The sequence below is a fragment of the Pteropus alecto genome, unplaced genomic scaffold (genome assembly GCF_000325575.1).
Source record: "Pteropus alecto unplaced genomic scaffold, ASM32557v1 scaffold131, whole genome shotgun sequence".
Classification (NCBI taxonomy): Eukaryota; Metazoa; Chordata; class Mammalia; order Chiroptera; family Pteropodidae; genus Pteropus; species Pteropus alecto.
In genome coordinates, this window is record NW_006434709.1 from 19,966,845 (window position 1) to 19,991,281 (window position 24,437).

Here is a 24,437-nt window from a genome sequence, read left to right on the forward strand (position 1 = left end):
TAAAATAACTCTATAACCTTTTGTTTCATCACACAGGATGCTTCCTGTTATGGTTCAAGACCTGGTCCTCCTCCTCCATGAAGCCTTGCTTGATGATGAAAACTGTGATCATTGACTGGGGCACTCCCGCCCCCACAACGCACACACACCTACATTCTCTCTCTTCCCCTGCCAGCCAGCATTCCACAGCCTTCCGACTACCCCTTCTCAAGTGAACAGAGCTTATGACCCCACAAATTTGACAGAAAGCCTAGTGTAAAAGTCTTGTTATGCCCCTTGGTGATTTGCACGCTGTAGATCTTTACTGAAGATGTCTTTGTTGGCTGATTAGAAGAAATGGCACTGTTGACAAGCCTCACTCTCAGGAAAAGATGGTTTTCGGAAGGAGATGGATTTGGCTGGAGTCTGATCACTTTGACAACTGATTCTGCCAACACTATGCCTGCACCCTCTACCACGAGCCTCATTTTCAATGAAATCTGTTAAAAATTTCTGAGGCTATCTCAACTTGAAATCTTTTATTGGCAATCATGTTGATCCCCAGGTGGCTGTCTGATCCACAGACCAACTCTTGGTATTGAATATCTCAATTCACTCTTGTGAGACATTCACCAAATTCAACAAAATCCCTCTAGCCCTGCCGACATCATGCTGCCTCAGACTGTGTGTTCTAGCAGGAAAGAGCCCCATTCATTCAATTGCTTTCCTGGCTTTAGATTTCATTTGACAGTCACTTTTTTTTTTTTTTTAAACAAAACTCTACCAAAGGCCTAATTTTTTATTTTGTTTTTATTTTTATTTTTTGCTCTTGTGCTTGCTGTTCTTCAGACTTAATGTCAACATAAACATCAGGGTTCCCTGAAACTACATTTTCCCCCTATATTGTCAACACTCCTTCTCAGCAGTTCTCACCCCATGCTCGCATCGATTATTAAAACTCGTCTGAAAAATGTCTCCAGTTGCTTTTTAAGGATTTTTCCATTCTGCACTTGCCCCGGGCAGCGAAGGAGGCTGGCCAAGGAGTTCACCCTCCATTTCCTTCACAGCAGCTCACACAGGCAAAGCCCTCCTTGAGCTGGCTTTCCAGGCCTGGTGGGAAATGCCAAAGAGTGGGAAATAAAGATGATTAGGGAGAGATTAATATTAAAGAGGAAAAATCATGGATGAACGTATTCAAGTCAGATTTTTGGGGGATCCAGTTGGAAGAGATTATTCCACAATGGGATCATACACAGAATGTAAAATTGCCTAAGAATTTGATTTCCTGTAACTACAAGAACAAAAGCAAAACAAACCTACCACTCATCAGCTCTCTTATCCCTAGGCTCCTGTGGATAAATGGAACTCAGAAGAGGCAATTGCTGAAGTCAGTCCTCCCCTTAAACCCTGACTTTGACCAAGCCCATAACTTTCAGAGCCCAGCTGAGTGCCTAGCCCAATGGAGCAGGCTCACAATATTACCTTCCTCTCTCTACCAATCATCATCTGAACTTGCAGATGCAGAAATTTCTTCTTTATTTTCCAAATACCCTCCCTTTCTTCCTTTCCATTCTTGCTCTCTTCAGCCATTGTCACTTCCTTAGAAGAAGCAGTACACAGAATGAGTTGGGTGTTCCAGTGTTGAAAAAATAATAATGAAAATGAAATTTGGGATAAATTCTAGGTCTCATCAGCCATCTCTTTGCCTTTATCCTCTTCCAAATGTCACCCATGGTTTAAGGTCCAAGTTAGGTTCCATCTCTTCCAGAAAACCTTTCAAACTACCTTTTGCAAAGCTTCAAAAGAATCCCCTATATGGCTCCATTATAAGACCTACCATGCTTTAGAATCTCATGATTTGCCTTTCTTTCTCCCCATTGGACTGTAACATCCACGAGTTTAGAGCTGGTATCTGTTGAGCTTTGTAGCACCAGAATTTAGCAGTATCTGGCATGTAACGGATGCTAAATACTTGTACATTCATTGAATAATTACAGGCCATACCTTTTTAAACCAAGGAACAACTGTTGTGTGTGCATATGTGTGTGTGAAAATATTAAACACTGCTGCTAATTTAACACCATCCATTAAATCATATGAAAATTTTAGTGTCAACAGATAACACGATTGCTATAATTCTTTATGGCTATGTCAGTCTTGATGAGCACAATGCCTTTATAGAATAAGAACTATGCCCAGGCTTTTTTTAGTTAAAAGAGAGGACCTGAAAGGAATGAGGCTATTCCGTCTTGGCTGGAGTCAGAAGTCCCTAATCCCCTTTTCCTAGCTAATTAGATACAGTTTTATAGCTAATTAGATACAGTTTTACAGCTTTCTCTAGTTGTTTCATGTTATTCTAGCATTTAAAAGAGCAAATTCAAATCAAACACCGGTTTGAGTTTGATTAAAATTAAAGTTATTGGCATAACTATTGGCCTGTCTACCTTTCACACTAGCACTGGAAAGCTGGAGCCATTTCGTCTGCTTTCTTTCATGGAGAAAGATCAGAGTACATGAGCCAAAAGCAAGTGGGCTTGGTACAGAAAAGGCCAAATCACTCTTTAACTGTAACTAGGTCTTTTAGTGGGCTATGGTGACCAGAACTAACTCGTGACCTGACCTCATGATTGATGCCAATGTGTTTACACAAATCATTGCCATTGGTCATCCCACCAGACCTGCTACCCGTACCTCACTCACTGCAAGTCCTGTCGGCAGCCTGTGTAGTTCATGGCCAGAAGCTGTATGTAATCTATCAGTACTTCTCAAAAAAATGTTTCCATAGGGGCCATTTCTTCTACATACTGAAAAATAAAGGCTACCTAAAAATAATTAAACCTGACTTAGCATTATTGATGCTCTGTGTGCATAAATTAAACAAAAATGCAAGAAATCTTAGTAGGATTGCCATCAGGTCTTGTGTTCCTTAATCATGTAGACTCTTAGTTGAAACCAGGTTCACAGTGGCTCAGATGAACTGTCCTCTCTTTTTAGGAAAAGCAAAACTACAACAGGACTGAATTATGGCTGCTGAATCCAGCTCCCATTCCCACCCCAATCTTGTCCCAACCTTTCCCACTCTTCGAAGCCTGGCTTGAGCTCCTTCCCTTCTCTAGACCCTAACAAGTACCCTCTCCTCCGAGTCTTCTTGGTTTGAACACCCCGACCTGGAATGTAACTATGCAATGTCATTTGCTGCTCTCTGTTTGCTTACGGAAATTAGTATGACCTCCCGGTTCCTTATTGAATAAACCCCTCCAATTGAGAATCATCTTCCTTTTTTGCTGATAACCTCACATCCAGCACCTACCTCAGAGTCAGGTGAATAATAGCTACTCTTTAAAACCATGATTAGTGGTCGTCATAAAAAAAAGTCACATTTTCTAAAAGTTAAGTTGGGGGGTTATAAAATGATTCCTCATATGATTTCTTTCATTAGTAAGCTAAGGTCCTTTGGTGGGGTAAAATATGATTCGCTTTAGAAAAGTCAGATGAACATAGATCTGCTGTGTAGTCACGTGTGCTGTGTTCTGAGTAATGGTGGCATGGGAGAGGGGGAGCAAAGTTGCTCCCGTAACTGTGGCTACCTGACATTGGCCTGAGAAAAGAGCTACTAAATCCCTGAACTACAGAGGAAAGTCTCTTCTCTCCCTACCCTCACCCTCCAACCATCCAGTCCCCAATCTCTGTGTCAGTTTGGTTACTGTGCTGCCATAAAGGAAACCCATGGTGTCAGTCAACACCACCTTGTGCTCCAAAAGCTGCCACACCATGAGAAAAGTCAGTCTGGATATTCTAAAATGCCCTGAGGAGAACACTGCTGACACTGAAGACATCTATTCTTAACTCCTTCATTCACCGGGAGGTGTAGAGAAGCTGACGCGCCACGGTGACTCCCCAAGATCGACCATGTACAGGGGTTTCACAGCCTAGTCCCTACAACTAGGCTGGACCCCTCTTAGGATGCTGGGTCTCATAGCAATGTGTCCAAAGAAAGAAAGCTGATGTGGATTCCTGCCCAAGGACCTCCCCCCCCGCCGCACCTCCCCACTGGGAAGTGAAAAAGATGGCTCACCTGCCAGGGGTAGGGGGGGATTTCCCATAGAGGGGACCCTGTGCCAAGTCAGGCATAAGAGAGTAGCAACGTGATATCAGAGCAAGGCCCCACTGATAGGAAGTCCCAGAGACCAGATGGTTAAGTCCGACTAGGGCAATATGGAGCGTCTCTGGGTAAAAGCCTTTACTTCCCTGGGATCTGATTTTCTCACTGATGTAAAGAGTAGAAGAGAGCATTTAAAAAAAAAAAAATCTTCCAACCCTCCAATTCTGATAGTGACCATCTACCAGGTGTGAGGCCTTGTGATAGGCACCATGGAAGGTAAAGAAATATAAGATACATTTCTCATTAGTTTAGAATTATGCTTGAGTGGAGAAAAGAAGAAAGTTGACCTTGAGATCGATCCTCTATTATCATGTTGGGCTTTGCGTGTGTATATATATACACACAAATGCACAGACCCACAGATCTTAGGCATTCCATAACACACGCCAAAAACAAGAATAACTAATAAGTCCTGTACTTGTTTAGAAAAAGGATTTCCAGATTTTCAGAAGATATTTCTTATTCTCCTCAGAGATCAGAGGGGTAGGCAAAATTCCATTAGATAAGTGGTTCTAAGTGTGGGAAGGAGACGGATAGAGTTTGGGATCTAATAATTGGGAAACAATAGATTAAATAAAGGTAGCCTTTTTTTTTTTTTCATTGCATGTCTCCCTCAGGGACTATAATAAGCAAATGTATGTTGAGACACTCTAAGAAAGGTCATGACTGCAGTGTCCCAAAATATGGGCCACAGTGTCCTTTATTAGAGTTTCTCAAGGGAAGGGCGTTCCGAGAAACACCTTTTGGGAAGCAGTGCGCCAAACAGACGGTCAATTTCCTAAGTCAGGAACAGGGCCTCGCTTACCGCTGTATCTCCAGCACCTGGCACAAGGGAATGAATCAATAAAATACGATAAAATAAAAATTTGCCAAATGATCAAATGAGTAACTGTTGAATTCTAAGTGGAAAACAGGCACTTGCAATGATGAGGAGGTAAATGTATGCCAAGGAGCAAGGACTCGCCTGTCCGTGATGGGACAAACCACTGGGCTCCAGTTTCAGGTGAGGTTGCCTTTGCCTTTGCAAGAAGCCAAGGACTACAAATCCATAAGGCACCCTAAAAGACTTTAACTTTCTTTCCCCTTCTACCCTCAAAAAAGAGGTAATAAGAGTTTTATAAAGAATGTTGGCATTTCTCTTCTTTACTAAGTAACGAATCAGTTATGATACTCAGACTCCATAATGTAGATTATCTTTGTTTCTTTACTGCCACCTTCTGGTTCCCAGGCTCCTACGTGGTAAATTTTAAATACCACCTATAGTTGTTTCTCACTATGGCATTTTAAATATTTGTTCACATCTTTTACCTCGTATGACGTTATACAAGTTAGAAGTGGTTATGGTGGCTGTTACTCTTTTTCATTTGACCTAAAGACAACACAGAACTTAAGTGATAGTTAGGGGCACAGCAAGGACTAACAATGCCTGCTGGGTTTTGTATCGAGCAAACACAGAGTTTAGTCACTTGGCTTTGTCCAGATACATTTGCGATGGGTTCTATTACTCTTTCAAACCTTCACGAGCACAACCTTGAATGGAAAATTCCATGCTCCTAAAAAAGAGAAGGCTGTTGAAACACATCCTGATCTTTTCAAGGGTAAAACCCTTTTCACTTCACAAGGTCTCAGAAAGAATGTAGAGGGTCTGTATTTGATTTTTCATCTGACAGTCATGAGATCATATGTCTTCTAGCACGACCCCAAGATGGCAGTCCACCAGCTTCGTCTTAAACATACCTTGGTCTGGAAGCAGCAATAGAGCTGGGTTAGGTATGGGTGTTTCCGCGCCAGAGCCAAAATCCTCTTCTCTGTCATTGTGCAGTCCACATCATCATCCTGAAGGATGACATCCTTCTTTAAGACTTTCACAGCATACACTTCATCTTTGCCTTTGAGCTCTGCCAACATGACCTGCAATCAACCATAACCACCCCATCAGTCTACACGTAGGGAATCAAAAGAAGAAACACAAGTCAATACCAAGTGCTTTAAAAACTAATTCTTTTTTTCTTTTATTTTTAAAATAGTATAATAGTGTTTAAAAAGTGCTTAGAAAAACTATCCATCCCAATACAGCTACTATCATTTATTTATTTTAACCTCTAACATAGTGTCCAGGCAAAGAAAAGTTCAACGCATATCTGTTCATCATTCATATGCTCATACATGTTTGTCACACTTGTAATTACAGTATAGCAAATGTAGCATAACATTTTTTAACTGAACATTATTTCATAAGCATTTTCCTACAGTCTCCACCATTATCATGGTTTCTGACACTCAATTCAAGTAAATATATTACAATTATTTAACCATTTACCTCATATTAGACAGTTGAGTAATACGTAATTATTATATAAACTGTATCGAGTATTTTTGTACATATAATTTTTTCTTTTGGGTCATATCCTTAAGATAGTGTTAGAAGTGATTATGGGGTTAAATATTTTGCACATTCCTGATTTTCAAAAAGAATGTACAATATAATCTGCCACTAGCATTGGAGAAGTGCTTTAGCTTCATGGCAATTTACCAACTTTGGGTGTTTTCACTTAAAAAAGTTATTTCATTCATGTAATGTGTATGAAATATTACCTCAATGCTGTTTTAACTTGCAATGAAACTTTTAAAATATGTTTTCTAATTATTTCTTCTGTGTGAACTATTTGTCAGTTTCTTCTACCCAGTGATCTACAGTTTTACATTATTTTCTTATGTATTTGTATGAGCTTGGTATATAAAGATACTAACACTTTACTTTCTGCAAAAGTTTTTCTAAACCTGTTTCATAATTTTCTATTTTTTCACTATTAAACAGGATCAGTTTCATTTATCTTTATGCAGTCAAATTTCTCCTTGTTTATCTTTATGGTTTCTGCTATATGGCTTTAAAGCTGGAAATGTAATTCCTTCTCCAGAGAGCAAATGAATAGCTCTATTCTCTTAAAAGTTTTCCTATCATTTGACATTTTTGCACTCATTTCCCTACCAATGTGACAAGCCTTTCTCCCAATAACTAACTCCTAAGTACAGTTCCGGTTAAGCTGTTAGAACGAAAGAGCCGTAACACAGAAGCTCAATGAGGGAACCGAGGATCGTAACCTGAAGACCTTTTGCTGCCCACATATAATGCAAACTCTTAAAAACTGGCTCACCTTGGCTGCAATTTTTCCTAAGAAACAATCTAAACGCTCTGAAGTCATCAAAGTTCCCATCCTGCCTATAAGATCCAGACACCTGGAGACTGAGCCTGCTCATTTCCCATGAACCTTGCTCATCTCCCATGAACCTTGCTCACAATGAAACCTGCTCACATCCCAGGGCTGTGTCTGCCAGACGACTGGAGTCCGCTTCTTAGTTAGCTAATCTCTGAAGAATGTGATTACTTCGGCTTTGGTCATTTAAGTAAGCCCAGTAACCATCCCGTATCAGTGATTTCAGGGTGAGATGGGGCACCCGAGATGGGTTGGGAACCAGGCCCTATGCCTTGCAGGCTTCACAGAACCATTCCCTTAGGAGTGCAGTGGCTCTGCAATTGAGCAAGTCTCCTGACCCAAGGGCTGCTGCTTTTAAGAGTCCTTCACACAGGAGGGCATGTGACCCCAGGGAACTCTCAGAGCCAGGCGCCTGGGCTCCAGGGCAGGGCCTCTCTGCTACAGGAGGCCCTAGAAAAACAACTCGCACTTACTCACAGGCATGGCTTTGCGAAGAGCCACGGAATAATCCTGGATCTTAGCTGAAATGTTAATCAGCTTCCTAGGCTCTCTGCCCTTCAATATTTTTTCTAATACGAACAGGGATTATTTTTTCTTCTCACCCCTCCCCCTTCAGAATGGCAGCTTGTCACCATGAATGCTTTATTAGGCACCTTCTGTATCCATACCCCACACCACTGTGTCCATCTCAGTAGGGAGCAGGAGAAGGGGAACGGCACCGGGGACAGAGGACCTGATCCGAGATATGGGATAATTATTCTCATTCTCTTGCCACAAGCAGAGGATAAATAAAACATTTAGTAAGTGCCAAAACAGTCAGTTACATAAGAGTTAACTTCCAAAGTAATGCATGCTAAGATTTGCTTTGAGCCCAAAGTTCACCGGGGGCAGAGATTCTAGAGTTCATTTTCAGTCTTCCTAATGAATTAAAACCAGAATTTCAGATGGATCTCTGAAGAAAACAAACCCAGTTACTATTATTGATAGTGGAATGCCAAGTATACGTAAAGCAATTTAAACTTTTCAAAGTCTTTTCTCACTCACTGTGTCACTTGATTCCTATCTCGATTTGACAAGCGGTTAAAACTGAATCCCAAAGGGGTAAAATGACTGAAGTCCCATAGTCAGTTAGCAGCAGAACCCTGGCTCCTCTCTGCTTGGCCTCAGCCCATTTCTACTCAACAAAGCAGGAAAACATAACAAGACCAGGCTGAAAGGTTTATCGCTTAATCTTAGATCAAAAGGATGAGGCGATGGCTGCCACAGGGTAAAGAAAATCAGCAGTTCCACCCACGCACGCCACAGACCTTGCCAAAGCTGCCTTTGCCCAACACTTTGATGAAGTTGAACTCATCCAAGCCCAAGCGCTTGGCCTGGCCTTGCCGGACTTCGCCGTTCTCACCGGGGCTCGCCAGCTGGCCATCCATGGATGATGCTGCCCTGTGCTCCTCCCCTCGGTTGTCAAATGACAAGGCCTTCCGGATGTTGTTTTCAAGTTCTTTAATTTCTAGGGCCAAGGGGGACAAGATATTGCATTAGCACGCATCTCATGAGCCCCTCCCACGAAGACTCGATACTCAGAATCCACCCACCGCCCACCCCACCATGAGCTCACGACACTCTTTTTGGTTCTTCATAGCAACAGATCCAGTGCGGTATCCATTTATATTCCTTCATTTGCTCTACACACTTTCACTGGCACCTAACTAATGTACAGCGGGGCCTAAGCATGCAAAGACGAAGAGGACACAGTCCCTGCCAACTAACTCCTTCAGATCACTCTGGAACCTGGCCGCCTCTCTGAAAGCCATTTGGCCTGCAGCCTGTTCCATTATTCTTGGTTAGTGCAAGAACCCCAGCCTTCCCTGGAAACTTGCAGAGTTCTACAGGTGACAGGTAACCTTTGAAGATCAATGACTAATCAAGAACTGTGCAATCACTGGTGATAAAATTATTTTACCTTTTCTAAAGAACGTTCTTGGCCTTGTTGCTGGGTTTATTCTAAATCCCCATCTCATTCAGTTACCCAAATGAGGAATGGGCATATCATTAACCAAAGAACTGCTTCTCAAAAGTAACACCGCTACAAATTTATCTCAGATGGGGCAGGGATTCCCCAGCACAATTTCACAACCATGAGAGACAGTCTCACGCCCCTCTAGAGTATGTGACCTGAATTCCCTCCCTAGGGGTGATAATGCTGGATGATCCTTTGATCTTTTCTATTTAAGGAAGCTTTATTGTTAGCAATTCATTCACCAAGACATACACTCCTCTGTGTACAAATGGGTATCTCGATCATAATCCAATTTTAAAGGATGCTCACTGATAAAACTGAGATTCTGTAGCCTCTTAACCCTTGGGAATCAGAATCAGGCATGAGCGATCAGGTGCTGCTTGACATAAAGAAATCTTCGCTTATTTTCAGAAAAACTGAGGCCCATGAGATCCTGTTCGAGGAACCGGGAGATGTCTTTTAGATCTGAGTCTGGCTCCCCTGAGATGTGCTGGAGGTGGTGAAGAGAGCTTCTGCGTCTCCAGACATCCCCGCACCAAGTCAGCAGTTCCCTATCACTTACTCTTAACTGAGTATAACTTTTTATTCACGGCATAAAGTGAAGTCTCAGATTCCAAGTCAAGTTATTTAAAGGATTATGGAAGACAGAACTTGAGTGTTTAGGGATACTACAGCTTGAAGAAAATGTCTTTCTATGTGTTCTTACAATGGAGGAAAGAGAAACTATCTTATCTCTGTTCTGTAATGCCGTGTCTTGCTAAGAGGCTTTTCACATCCATTTGCGCTCACATCACTGCTGGGTAATACTGGTACCTGCTTTGACGGGGGGTAGAGAGAGGGTCCTGGGGGGCACTGCATCCTGCCAAGGCTTGACAGCACGCTGGGCGGCAGCCAGGCCTAGAGAGACCTCATTCCCACTTGGGATCCCTTTCCCACATGTTCTTGTCTCCTTAAAGCTCTCAGAGGAGGTCTTAGCATTAAAAAGGGAAACATGAAAACACCCATACTGGGCCAGCGAAAGACCTACTCATCTGCAGGTGGCAGAGAACTGTCAGAAAACTGACGAACGGGCCAAACCATTTTTGGAATGAGCCACAGTATAAATGTGTAAAAAGTGAATCAGAGTAGCATGAAGGGAGACTCAGCCCAATCATTTGGTGGCCTTAGGATTTGCATACTACACCTGCAGCTGTTTTATTTACTCCTGGATATGAAGAACTGGGTCACAGTGATGACTTTCAGGCAGGGTTTGATGGCACAGATTCTGAGAGTCGGGTCCTTAAACCAGGACGGGTATGGTCTCGCCCTTACCACTGGCTTATAGCCTAACATTTGGACAAATCTTTTCAACGCTCCGACCTCTCACTTCCCACCCTGTAACATGGAGACAGCACTGGAGCACCAACACAGAGCTGGTGCGAGCATCAAATTTGGATAATGAATACAAAAAGGGCCACAAAAAAATCAAGGCACTATTGTTAAGCGATGATGCTTAGTCCTGTTCTGCAGATGCATACAGCCCTTCCCAGGGAAGTTTGGTTTTGGTCACCAGAGGAGGTTTTAAGTGTGTCAGGTCTCTCCGCAGTCTAAGAATTCTTGCCTGCAGAATTCAGAAACTTCTAATTACTTTAAGCATATTCTTATGGGAAAGAAGGAGACAGCCTGAGCTAAGCTTCAGAAGGGAATCAGGCCCAGAGCTGGCTTCTTCCTCACTCCTTCTTGCGGTCTCTTTCCCAGCTTCGTCCTATCCCCACCCACCCAGACTGGGATAGGAGACATCCTCCCCTACCCATCACCCAACTCTTGCCCTGATCTCAGGTTTTGGGTGTGACAATTAGAATCAGGAAGGAAGGAAGTCGAATTTAACGGAGTTATGCTGGTAGGCCTGGGAGCAGACACTGAGGCAGAGAGGTAACAGAAGGGGCTGTACCTGCCCCTCTCCTGCCCTCAGAACCAGGAAAGGAGGAAAGGGAAAAGAAAGAAACAGAGTTTCACATGCTCTTCCCCTCTTATGCTGGCCTGGAAGGGATGTAAGACAGACAAGGTCATCTAATGCCTCACCCTCAAAAAAGCCTCATTAGAGTGCAGGACAACAAATGAGCCAACAGAGAAAGGTGTCTGAAGACCTTCTAGGTTTGCTGGCTGTTTCTGCTAACAAGGTCATTCTTGGGTGGAGAGGCCTCAGCTCCTCCGTCTTTCCATGACCAAGTTCAGATGTAAAGAAGCAAATCTGAGGGGCTCACCTTGGTCACAAGGGGAGGTGGGTGCTGACTTGGACCGATCCTCCTCAGAGGGTGAGCTTCCAGAAGGAGGCTGCGGGGACTCAGCACCAGCCACAAGCTAGAAGGAAGGGAAGAGAATAAGGGAAGAGAGGCATCAGAGGGAGGATAGTGAATTTCTCTGAGGTCAAAGGCATCAAAATACTATACCAAGCACCCAAGGAGTGCCTGGTGTAGAGTACCACTTGAACTGATATTCTGATAGCAGAGACTCGAGGTTTCATTTGCCAATTAATGGGAAGAAAACGAGAGACTTTAGCTCGTTCAATTTTTATTCTGTTCAAATATAACTGACCTTTTAAAGCAAAGCTCAACCATACCCCCTCCATAAAACCTCTCTTGCCTACCCAAGCAATGCAAGTTACCTCATGCGAAGCAATTTGACACTTGTTGTCTCTAACATCGGTCTGGCATTTATTATTTTGTTCAGCTTTAGTTAATAATATCTGTATGTGTATATTCTGTGGGGCTCTCTACTCGGGTAGACTATAGGTTCTTTAAAGGTAAGATTCTATCCAGTATCGGTGCTGCCCCTGGTGACTTGCACAAAGTGATATACATAATAGATGTTCAGCAGATATTTTCGGATGTATCGATATTTGTTGGCAAAGTTTAATAGAACACCCCCCGGTGAAGTCTATTTCCTGGCAAAGATGCTTGCATACCCACTTCAAGTTCCCATTAAAGTCTGTGGTTTGGACTAAGAGACAAGCACTTCTGTCCCCTTTTACTCTTGGATTACCAGCTGTGTGCACATGTCCTTTCTGGATGATGGACTGATTACTTGCAAGGGGCAATATGAAGGGAATGAAAGCTCCAGCAAGCCTGACACTTCTGCAAAGGAGCCCTTTTAGCTCTGACCAGGGGGGACTTCTCTTCTGTTCTCTCATTCTAACTTGAGCTTCTACTTGGTTCACTTGGCTTCTTTTTTCAGCGTTTGCACCAGAAGCATCCTAGCAATAAAATATCAGGACTGAACTCCCTTAGTCTTTTACTCTGTCCCTTCTTGAATTTTTCCATGTTGGCTTCTTACCACCGGGCTCCCTAAATCCCAGATAGACAGATGATGCCTGGCCACTGACATTATGGCTCATGTTATTATGGGGGAGAGGGCAGGTACTCAGTTTTCTTTTAAATCTTTCATGACAGTAAAGACTCTGTCTCAATTGACTTCCGGCAAGGAGGAAACAAACAAAAACAAAAAACATATCTCCTGAAAAAGGGTGCTCTCTAGGAGCTCACCAATGTGTGTGTCCGACACTGTCATCAGAAGGTGATGCATAACCCACCTCTGCAGTGGGACCCTAGCACTCCTGGGTGCTGTCATTCTGCTTGCAATTTCAAAGCTCTGGGTCAATAACTTAAGTCCTGTTTCCTCCACTGGGATTTATAGAGTTGAGAAGAGCTACCAGAAGCACAGAATGTCACAGTAACCCAGGAAAAGAGACCTTTTTTCCTGTGACCCTTGCAAAACAGCTTTATTTATTGGGAAGGTAGAGAAGAAGTAGTTTAAGAAGATGGAAACAAGCCACACCTTCTCATTCAAGGGAAAAGGCTCTTCTGAGAGGCACCAGGGGAAAGGCGTGAGAAGCTTCTAAAATGAGAAGGGAAACACAGAGCCCTTCGGAAAGTATTTTAGGGAAAAATTTAGAGTGTACATTTAGGAGGATTATAGAGGTACCCAGAGTTAGACTTAAGAATGTCTGATATTGAGCAGTGAGGGCCCCTGTTCACTCCACCTCCACCAAGATTTCTTGCCTACTTAACTTCATTCTGATTTTCTCATAACTTACTTTTTTCAGAGATCTCTTAAATTCTCTAGGCTAGAAGCCAAGGATAAGAAGGACCTTCAAACAAAATGCTATGGATGCCTTTAGCTCTGTTTACATCTGTGGGCCCTGACTTACCAAAATAACATTTTAACAAATGGATCTCTTCCTACTGACATTCAGAATGTCACATGGATAGAGACAAGGCTTTGGTCTCCAAAGAAAAGCCCAGATGTTTCATGTCATGGGGCATTAACAATATTCCTCGGGCAGCTGAGTGCCGGCACTATCACAAATCTTCTTGGCTTGCTCCCTAGAAAAGAATGTGGTTCCAGCTCTTCATCCATTTATCCTCATTACAGTAATACCAGGAACAAAGTTCAAACACTGACATTGCTTTCATGCCAGTTCTGAAGGCAGATAAGTCTATTTCCTTGTCTAGAGTTGCCCTGTCTTTTCTAGAGAAAATTCCAAAGTCCTCATCTCAAAGTTTATGTTCCCCTGAGAAATAGACTACCTGAGACTTGCTTTGTTTCTCCCCCGCCCCCCCTGCCACCCCCCTGACTTCTGGAACTAAAGGAGACTTTAATGTTACCTGCCTGGTAACATTTTTTTTTTTTCTTTTCTTTTCATGGTGTTTTGAGTATAGTGTCTCAAGCCTGACAATCTTACGACCCCACTCCAGGGCATTGTCAGGGAGCCAGCATAGATGTACTAGCACACAAAGGGGTCCAGAAACCCCATCGGAGGGCCAGCTACCTTTTTCCTCCTCTGGCCGCTGTTGGTGATTTTGTCTGGAGTGACGCCGAGGTCAGCCAGCACCTTGGCAATCCCTCTGGCGTCTACTCCGCAGTTGGGAGCCACGTTGGTCTCGCAGCGCCGGTGAACGTTCATCTTGCAGACTGTTAGGAGACATAGAGAAGAAACTTCACAGTGTTCGTGGCCTAAAACGGTACCCTATTTTTTTCTGACTGTAAAAGTAATACCTGTTCGTTTGATAGGATTTGGAAAATGCAGAAAGACAAAGAGAGAAAAATAAAAGTCAGCCATCGTCCCATCACATAGAACTAAAATCATCCATCAAACACAGATAACCACTGTTTATCAATTAAATAAATATCACATTTAAATTTCCTTTCAGGAACAGACCATGGAAGAACTTAATTGGTTTATCTGAAGAGAGTTCATTTGGACTGTGAACCCAAATGGGTCACATGTACACAGTCTACTTTATTACTCTGCTAAAATGTGGGAATAGTACCCAGAGAAGAACGCCCTGGCAGAGCCTACCAAGATGCTCATCTGAAAATGGAAATGAGGAGATTGAATGAGGTGACCTCCAAGGCACCTTTCAAATCTAAAATTCAATTTCAAAGGAGAAAAGGCCATGCTCGAATGTTTTCGTTTTGCCCGCATCACTTAGCTGTCCTTGGTGCGGGACATCAAAGGAGAAAACAAACAATTCTGGTTTCCAGTCCAGCCTGTAAGGAGCTTAGAAGTCATCACTCTGTCCTAACAAGTAAAAAGCTGGACAAACTGAAAAATCAACAACTCTTCTAAGATTTAAAAGAGAATAAGGTCACAGGGCAAACTGCTGCCCCCAAAATAGGAGAGACAGACAAACAGCTATAGAGAATCACCACTTATCGGAGCAGAAACTCCTCCCACACCAATTTCTGAGGGAACCATTGCTGGGTCCGAAAATCTGAATTGAAATGAACAAATGCTGGAGTCTCAGAGTGGCAAAGTCTGAGAGTCAAAAACTAGGCAGGCCCAGTCAGAGGGAGCCCCTACACTTTGTGAGTTTCACCTCTAGAAGTTCAACCAGGTTCTCATAGTGAATATTAGAGAAAAGCTCCTTATGCTTCTAGCAGAAGGAGGGAAAAGGGAATTTTTTAAAATACACCAGAGCACTCAGTTCTTAACAAGGCCTGTCATCAAGAGAAACTATTTTAACAGAACCCAAACTACTGTAGTTTTATCAGATCCTAACTGACCTGGGGGAAGAAAAATACCCAGGGCCAGCATGCTCTAGCCTTCCATGTGGGAGAAAGGACATACCCAACTCCAGTCCACTCTAGCCATCCTGTCCCACCTAAGAGGGGAGAAAACCCTGAACTTATAGTTCAGAGGCACAGGCTCACAGAAAGACTGAGGTCTAATCATAGGACGACAGAACACTTCTCTTCCCTCCATACCTTATCACTACATTACTAAAGGTTGATTTACTACAGTTCTTTTTACCCAGTACATCATGTCCGGCTATTAAGAAAAAAATCGCAAGGCATACTAAAAGGCAAAAATTGTTTTTTTTTTTAAGTTTGAAGAGACAGAACAAGCATTAGAGTCAGAACCAGACATGACAGGGATGCTGATATTATCAGACCAGGAATTTAAAAGAACTATGATTAATATGCTAAGGGCTCTGATCAATAAAGTGGAGAGCATGTAAAAACAGATGGGCAATGTATGCAGAGAAATGGAAATTCTAAGAAAGAATCAAAAGGAAATGCTAGAGATCAATATCACTGTAACAGATATGAGGAACGCCACTGCTGGACCCATTAGTAGAATGGACATAGCTGAGGAAATAGTCAGAGCTTGAAGATATGTCAGTAGAAACTTACGAAACAGAAAAGCAAAGAGAAAAAAGACTGAAAAAAAAGGGAACAGAATATCTAAGAACTGTGGGACCATGAGGTATAACATATGTGTTATGGGAATGCCAGAAGGAGAAGAGAGAGAAAAAGGAACAGAAGAAATATATGAAGCAAAAATGACTGAGAACATCCTTGAATTAATGTCAGACACCAAACAACAGATCCAGAAATCTCACAGAACACCAAGCAGGATAAATGACCAAATCTCCCCGACACACACACACACACACACACACACACACACACACACACACACACAAAATAAAAAACGACACCTAGGGATATCATATATGAACTGCAGAAAATCAAAGATAAAGAAAAATAATCCTGAAAGAAGCCAGAAGGAAATAACACCTTACCTACAGAGTAGCACAGATAAAAATTACATCAGATTTCTCCTCAGAAACTATGCAAACAAGGAGAGAGTGGAGTGAAATATTTAAAAGAATTGAGAGAAAAAAACACCAAAATAGAATTCTGTACCCTGTAAAATCATCTTTCAAAAGTGAAAGAGAGACAAAGACTTTCTCAGACAAAAATGAAGGGAATTTGTTGCCAGTAGATCTGCCTTGCAAGAAATATTAAAGGAAGTTCTTCAGAGAGAAGGAAAATGATGTAGGTCAGAAACCCAGCTCTACATAAAGATCAAAGAAGGAATAAGTGACATTAAAATAAAAACTTATTTTTCTTATTCTTAATTGATCTAACAGATAACAATTTTCCAAATAATAAGAGCAACAGTGTATTCAATTATGTATGCTTATCTGTATTACATATATAAATATATATGCTTATATATAAGTGAAATGAATGACAGCAATGGTACTAGGAGTGGGAGAAAGGAAATAGGATCATTTTGTTATTATAAGGTACCTGCACTATGAAGCATTAGAGTGTTATTTGAAAGTGAACTGGATTGGTTGTAAATGTATATTGCAAACTCTAGGGCAGTCGCTAAAATAAGTTAAAAAGAAAAAGTCTGATATGATAAGAGAAAATGGAATCATACAAAATGTTCAATTAAAACCACAAAAGCCAGAAAGACTGAGATAAAAACAAACAAACAAAAAACAAACAACGAACGAGGGCATCAAATGAAAAATAGCAGGAAAAATGGTAGTTATTAATATAACTATATCAATAATCACTTTAAACGTCATCGGTCTAAATACACCAATTAAAAGAGACTGTCAGAGTGGATCAAAAAATAAGACCCAACTATACGCCGCCTACAAGAAATGCACTTGAAATATAAGACATATATAGATTAAAATTAAAGGTACAGAGAAAGATATATCATGCTAACACTAATTTAAAAAGCAGGAATAGCTATATAAATTTCAGACAGAGCAGACTTCGGAGCAAGGAAAGTCATCAGGGATAATAAGGGACATTGCATAATGATAAAGGGGCAAATTCTCCAAGACATTAAATCCTTAATGTGTATGCACCTAACGAAAGAGCATCAAAATATGTGAAGCAAAAATAGAACTGCAAGGAGAAAGCTGAGTCCATTAATATGACTGGAGACTTCGACACCCTTCTCTCAGAAAAGAACAGATCTAGAGGGCAGAAAATCAGTAAGGACATAGTTGAAGTCAACAGCACCATCAATCAACTGAATAGATTTGATTACTATATCTACTGACTACTTCATCTAACAACAGTAAAATACACATTCTTTTCAAGCTCACATGGATCATTTACGAAGACAGACCATATTCTAAGGCATAAAATACACCTTATAAATTTAAAAGAATAGATATCATACAGTGTCTGCTCTCAGACCACAGGGGAAGTAAATTAGAGATCAATAATGAAAAGATAGTTGGAAAATCTTTGCAACTAATGAAAAGATAGCTGGAATACTTATAAATTAAATAACACACTGCTAAATAACACAAGTCAAAGAATAAATCTCAATATAAATTTTAAAATATTTTGAACGGATTAAAAATAAAAATATAACTTATTATAATTAGTAGGATATAGCAAAAGCATCCTTGAAAGACACAATCTACCAAAATTCACACAAGAAATTGACAATATGAAAGGCATATGTCTATTAAAGAAACGGAATCAAAAATTAATAACCTTACAAAACAGATAGTCCCAGGCCCAGATTGGTTCACTGGTGAATTCTACCAAACATTTAAGGAATAAAATATACCAATTCTCTACAACATCTCCTAGAGATGGAAGCAGAGGGAAAATTTCCTAACTTTTTATGGCCGGCATTTCTCTATTACCAAAACCAACAAAGACACTACAAGAAAAGATAACTACAGACCAATATCTCTCAGATGTAAATATAGATGTAAAAATCCCCAAGAAAATATTAGCAAATTAAATCCAACAGTGTACAAAAGACAAAATGGGATTTATCTCTGGTGTGCAAGGCTGGTTCAACATTTGAAAATCAAGTAATGTAATTCATCACATTGATAGGCTAAACATAAAAAAAGTCACTAAACCTATCAATAGATGTGGAAAAAGCATTGGACGAAACTCAATACCCATTAATGACAAAATCTTTCAGAAACCAAGCAACAGATGGGAAGTTCCTCAACTTGATAAAAAACATCTACAAAATCCCTCTGACTAACACCAGCCTGATGGTGAGAAATAAGAAGCTTTCTAGTTTCAGGAAGAAGGCAACCACTCCTTCTCAATACTGTATTGGAAGTACCAGCCAAAGAAAAGGAGATGATAAATGGCATATTGATTTGGAAAGAAATAAAATAAATAAATAAAACTGATGACATGGCTGTCTATAGAGGAAATCTGAAAGAACTGACGAAAAAATTCCTGAAACTAATAAATGATTATAGTAAAGTTGCAGGATACATGGCTAATATACAAAACTCAATCACTTTCCTATATACCAGCAATGATCAAGTGGAATTTGAAATTAAAAACATAATATCATTTACATTAGCATCTAAAAAAAATGAAATCCTTAGGTATAAATCTAATAAAATATGTACAAGATCTATATGAGAAAAACCAGAAAACTCTGATAAAAGAAATTTTAAAAGAACTAAATAAATGGAAAGTTACTTCATGTTCATGGGTAGGAAGAAGAGTCAATGTTGTCAGGATGTCAGTTCTTCCCAACGTCTTCTACAGATTCGATTCAACCTCAAAATCCCAGAAAGTTATTTTGTGGATATTGACAAACTGATTCTAAAGTTTATATGAAGTGGCGAAAGACCCAGAATAGCCAACACAATATTAAAGAAGGAAATTGGAGGACTGATACTATCTGACCTCAAGACTTACTAAAAGCTACAGCAATAAAGACAGTGTGTACTGTTGAAAGAATATACAAACAGATCAATAGAACAGAAGGAAAAGCCCAGAAACAGACCCCCATAAATATACAATTAATCTTTGACAAAGGAGTAAAGGCAATACAAGAGAGCAAAGACAATCTTCTCAACAAATGGTGCTGGAACAAATGGACACCCACATGCAAAAAAGCTAACCTAGACACAGACCTTACACCCTTCACAAAAATTAAATGGATCAGGGACTTAAACATAAAACTCAAAACTATGAAATTCCTAGAAGATGACATAGGAGAAAATCTAGGCGATTTCAGGTATGGCGATGACTTTTTAAATAAAACACCAAAGGCATTATCGATGAAGAAATAATTGATAAGCTGGACTTCATTAAACTAAAAAACTTCTGCTCTGAAAAAGACATTGTCAAGAGAATAAGAAAACAAGCTACAGACTGGGAGAAAATATTTGCAAAAAATACATCTGCTAAAGGACTGTTACCCATAACATGCAAAGAACTCTCAAAACTCAACAATAAGAAAATGAACAACCCAATTAAAAAAAGGGCAAAAAACCTGAGTATAAACCTCACCAACAAGATATGCAGATGTCATAAAAGCATATAAGATGTTCCACATCATTAGGAAATTGCAAATTAAAACAATGAGAAACCACTAAACACGTAAGAGAGTGGCCAAAAATCCAAAACATTGACAACATCAAAATGCTGGTGAGAATGTGGAGCAACAGGAAGTCTTGTTCAGTGCCGGTGGGAATGGAAAAAGGTACAGCCACTTCGGAAGGCAGTTTCGTGGTTTTTAACGAAACTAAACATACTCTTAGCATATCATCCAGCAATCACATTCCTGGTATTTACCAAAATGAGCTGAAAACATATTCCCACACAAAAATCTGCACATTGATGTTTACAGCAGTTTTATTCATAATTGCCGAAACTTGGAAGCAACCTAGATGTTCTTCAGTAGGTGAATGGCTAAGTAAACTGTGGTGCATTCATGCAATGGAATATTATTCAGCACTAAAAATAAATTAGCTATTTAACTATGAAAAGACATGGAGAAAACTTAAATGCATATTAACTAAATGAAAGAAACCAGTGTGAAATATATATTGTGATTCCAACTATATGACATTCTGGAAAAGTAAAACTATAGAGACAGTAAAATGATCAGGATTTGCCAGGGACTGGTGGGGAGGCAATGATGAGTAGTCAGAACACGAGATTTTTGGGGCAGTGAAACCATTCTGTATGACAGGACATTATACTCATGGAATGTACAATACCAAGAGTGAACCCTAATGTAAACTGAGTGATAATGATGTGTCAGTGTAGGTTCACTGACTATAATAAATGCACTACTCTGGTAGGGGATGTTGATAGTGGAGGAGGCTATCTGTGTGTCGGCGTAGGGAGTATAATGAGAAATTTCCATGCCTTTCCCTCAATTTTGCAGTGAATCTAAAACTGCTCTAAAAATTAAAGTCTATTACACATACACACACACACATATACATACGAATGCATGCATGCATGCATGCATACATACATACATACATATTCATTTCTGGAATGAAACCAGGAAGGATGGCCAGACCTCCTGCCAGCCTTGCAAGGCTTGATCACTGGCCTCGAGGGAGGGACAACTCAGATACCACCTTCCCCTCCCTCCCCATGCCTCTGACCCTAACCCACGCCTGAAGTATTCAACTGAGCTGTGGTGCTGAAGATGCCCACAGAACCACAGGTCAGGGTTTGGGGGTGCTGTGCTGGTGGGAAAGGGCTTTCTCATACAATATAAACAAACAAGAAAGCTCCACCTCAGCCAAGCCATGGTGCTGACTCTATGAACTGAGTTATTACTAACGATGCCGAAAAATCTTCAGGCCCATCGCGTACTCCAGGCAACAGCATTCTGTTCTGAATTCTGTCCCATTTCTCATGCCCCTTAGCAACAGCTCCCCTTTGTTACTCAATTCACCTTACCTGCACCTGCCTACCAACCAACCCCATAAAAGTCTTCTCTGTCTCTTCACGAGGTGACAGAAAAGACAGGAATGAAGTGACCAAATTAAGAGAGAATTTCTTAGCAAGGGTAGCTTGGGTACATAACTTAACTACTGGCACCCTCTGGTGTTGAAAAGCTGGATCCATCCATACCAACGAAGCAATTAGCTTGGTTTGGCAGGTCAGCAAAACAGAAATGGTCTTTGAGGACTTCGTTTTTCATTTTTTAAAACTCTGTTTATTTCTCTGGGAGATCTGTGTACTTGTCTTAACATATAAAAAAAAATCCAAATGACATATCAGTTAAAATGCATGTCATGAGACTGATTTGACAGTGCTTTGAAAAGTCTGGAAACATGAAAGCAAAGGTGGCTGAGGAAAGGCAACTTGAGATAATTCAGGCAGCCATATTGAAACTCCTGGAAGCTGGGGGCGGTGACACCAGAAACCTGCAGACCAGTCAGTACAAGAAAGTGGCTGTGCCAGTTGGAACCAGAAGAAACCTGAGGTTCATTCACAGTAATGTGGGCCTAACAAAGCATCCAAATTCCCACCCTTCCCCATCCCATGACTATTGATGAGCACTGCAGCCACCAGAGCTGGGTTGCCACTTGTAGCCCTAGGGCGTCTGTAAGGCTTCTCTTTCCAGGCTGCCCCTTAGTATTCTTTTTCAGTCGGGTTTGCCTGGATGAATTGTGCTTGGAAGAAACAGAGCAGCCTCGATGTGGCTCTTAAAAGGAGAATCATTCCACTACTATGACATAAATTTTCATCACATTTGTTGAGCTCCTACTATGTGCTGGGTGATGCTGTAGCAACAGGGTCATCCTTAGGACAGACGGAGGCTCAGGCATGCTGGCTTTCATTTTCGCTTCCACATTTCTAACCTTTTCATAGCTGAGATTAAAGCGAGGACTGCAGTGAGGTGGGTCACGTTGTTGGAAATTCTTCCAAGGAGAGCAGAAAAGGTTCTGAGAACAATGATAAAGCCATGCTTGAGGAAAGAGGCAGGCCCATGTGTCCCGCAGAAATTTCTTATGTTAGGCTGATTTGGCCCTTGAGGATGAGCCAGGGCAATGGCTTGATTTCACAACAGGTTACAGTCAGCCACGCCATGCTCGGAGACGGAGAACAAAGGATTGCGAGCAGGAAATTGTGTAGTTGTGTAATGGGAGCTGGTAGGAGTGGCAGAGTGACTGAAGAGTTTCGGGCAGAAGACAAGAAAGGGAGGGTAGAGGGGTAGCTCTACGGGGTCACAATGGGAACCAACTGTCACCAGATAAGGGACTGGGAGTCCTGATTACACTAGAAACAACATCCGAAGCTTTCCAGAGACTAGGACTGGCCAATTGCCTGCTGCCCAGCTGACCTTCCATGCATGATGGGGGTCACTAAATCTTGATTTATTTTTCTAAGTAATAATAGCAGCAGAACAGGCTTAAACCTGGGCAAGACGGGACTCTGCCCTAGCTCATGCTGGCCGCTTTCAGCATGACCCTCTCCACAGCACAAAGGAGTCTGCATGGGCAAAAGGACTTGAGGCTGAGAAAGGATCAAGAGAGAGAAGTAAACACAGAGGGTTGGGGAGCAGTGAAAACATTCTATGTGGTACTGTAAAGGTGAAAACATGTCATTATATATTTATAAATTCATAGACTGTCTAATACTAAGAGTGAACCCCAACACAAACTTTGGACATGGGGTGATTATGATGTGTCAATGTAGGTTTAACAATAGTAACGAATGTACTACTGGTGGTAGGTGTTGATGGTGGGGGAGGCTCAATGTATGTGGGGGCAGAGGGTATATGCAAAATCTCTGTGCCTTCTGCTATGAACCCAAAACTGCTCTAAAAAATAAAGTCAAGAGAGGGGAGGAGAGGGACAGGAAGGGAAGGGAAGGGAAGATCAAGAAGAGTCGAGTTGGGTCACAGGAGTATGAGGGAAGCAAGGGGAAAATGGCCAAGTCAGGATAATAGAGAAACAGGAAAGAGAAAATCTATGAACTTTTGCTGAGGGCCCTAAATTCTCAACAGCCTTCACCTTCCAGTCTCCATGTGGCCCGATTCCCTCACGTTTCCCAGGGATCCTATGAACAGGTATCCTTGCTCTAGGCGGCCTCATTCTCTCATCCTTCAGTTGAGCAGGCACAAGAACATTTCCTGCCAAAACAGAGCTGAATACACCGTCTCTGGGCCCTGCCTCTTCCAGGGTCATCCAGGAACCCACAGTCTTAACAGTGACGTCTGGGTGTCTGTGCTGCTTTCTTAAAATATCAATATTTATGAGATGATGGTATCTTCATTTGAATTCCCTAGACAGATCAATAATTAATATATTTACAAAAACCCAGACATGGCCTCATCAGAGTCCCATCCAAGCAGGCTCTATGCTTCCTGGAAACCCCTTGCAACTTTCCAAAAATTCAGCATTCTTCTGCTCAAAACATTCAAGATTCCTATTCTGTATTTTCTTCCTCTTCCTTTTAATGTCACTTAGCGTCAAAAAAGACTTCAGGCAGGCCCTGTTTCTTTCGAGGTTGTGTTCTAGAATACTAGAAAGGGAGGTGTGACTGTCTTGGAACCTCACACAGGAAGACACCAGGTGTGTCAATGGTCAGCACTTTCCGACCCTCTGTTCCCAGCATAGCTGTTTTCAGCCTCATCACCCTCCTCACACCTTCCCCACCCCAACCTCTCACTTTAATGTCAAAAGGATCTCCTCCTTCAGAAAACAATGCTCTCAACAGCTTCGGGACTTAAATGACCACTTTCCCCCTACCCTTCTCCTGCATGCCTATCCCTGACACGGCCAACCTGCCAGCATCCATGCCTCATCTTGAGGCCTTCCCTCCATCTCTCTTCCCACAGCCCATCCCTTCACTGCCCCTGCTATATCAATGGTCCCCTCTCCCTCCTGGCTCATTCCTCTCTCCTTTTCCACTTTTTCCTAATTACAGAAAGCATTCTGAAAATACCATTCCCTCTAGTTTCAACTCGGCTTCTGCATTTGGGCTTCCGTCCCCACCATGCCATGAAGAGAGT

General features: G+C 41.5%; 1 protein-coding gene across 1 annotated transcript in view; it reads right to left on the reverse strand.

The window, feature by feature from the left end:
• The window catches only part of PRKCE (protein kinase C epsilon), a 449,749-nt gene that overhangs the window by 130,893 nt on the left and 294,419 nt on the right, over nt 1–24,437 (reverse strand). The window contains exons 7-10 of the mRNA XM_006909689.3: nt 14,181–14,323; nt 11,617–11,713; nt 8,664–8,863; nt 5,879–6,052 (exon numbers count right to left, since the gene is read on the reverse strand). Of these exons, the coding sequence (XP_006909751.2) occupies nt 5,879–6,052; nt 8,664–8,863; nt 11,617–11,713; nt 14,181–14,323 (614 nt within the window). The remainder of the gene's footprint in view (nt 1–5,878; nt 6,053–8,663; nt 8,864–11,616; nt 11,714–14,180; nt 14,324–24,437) is intronic.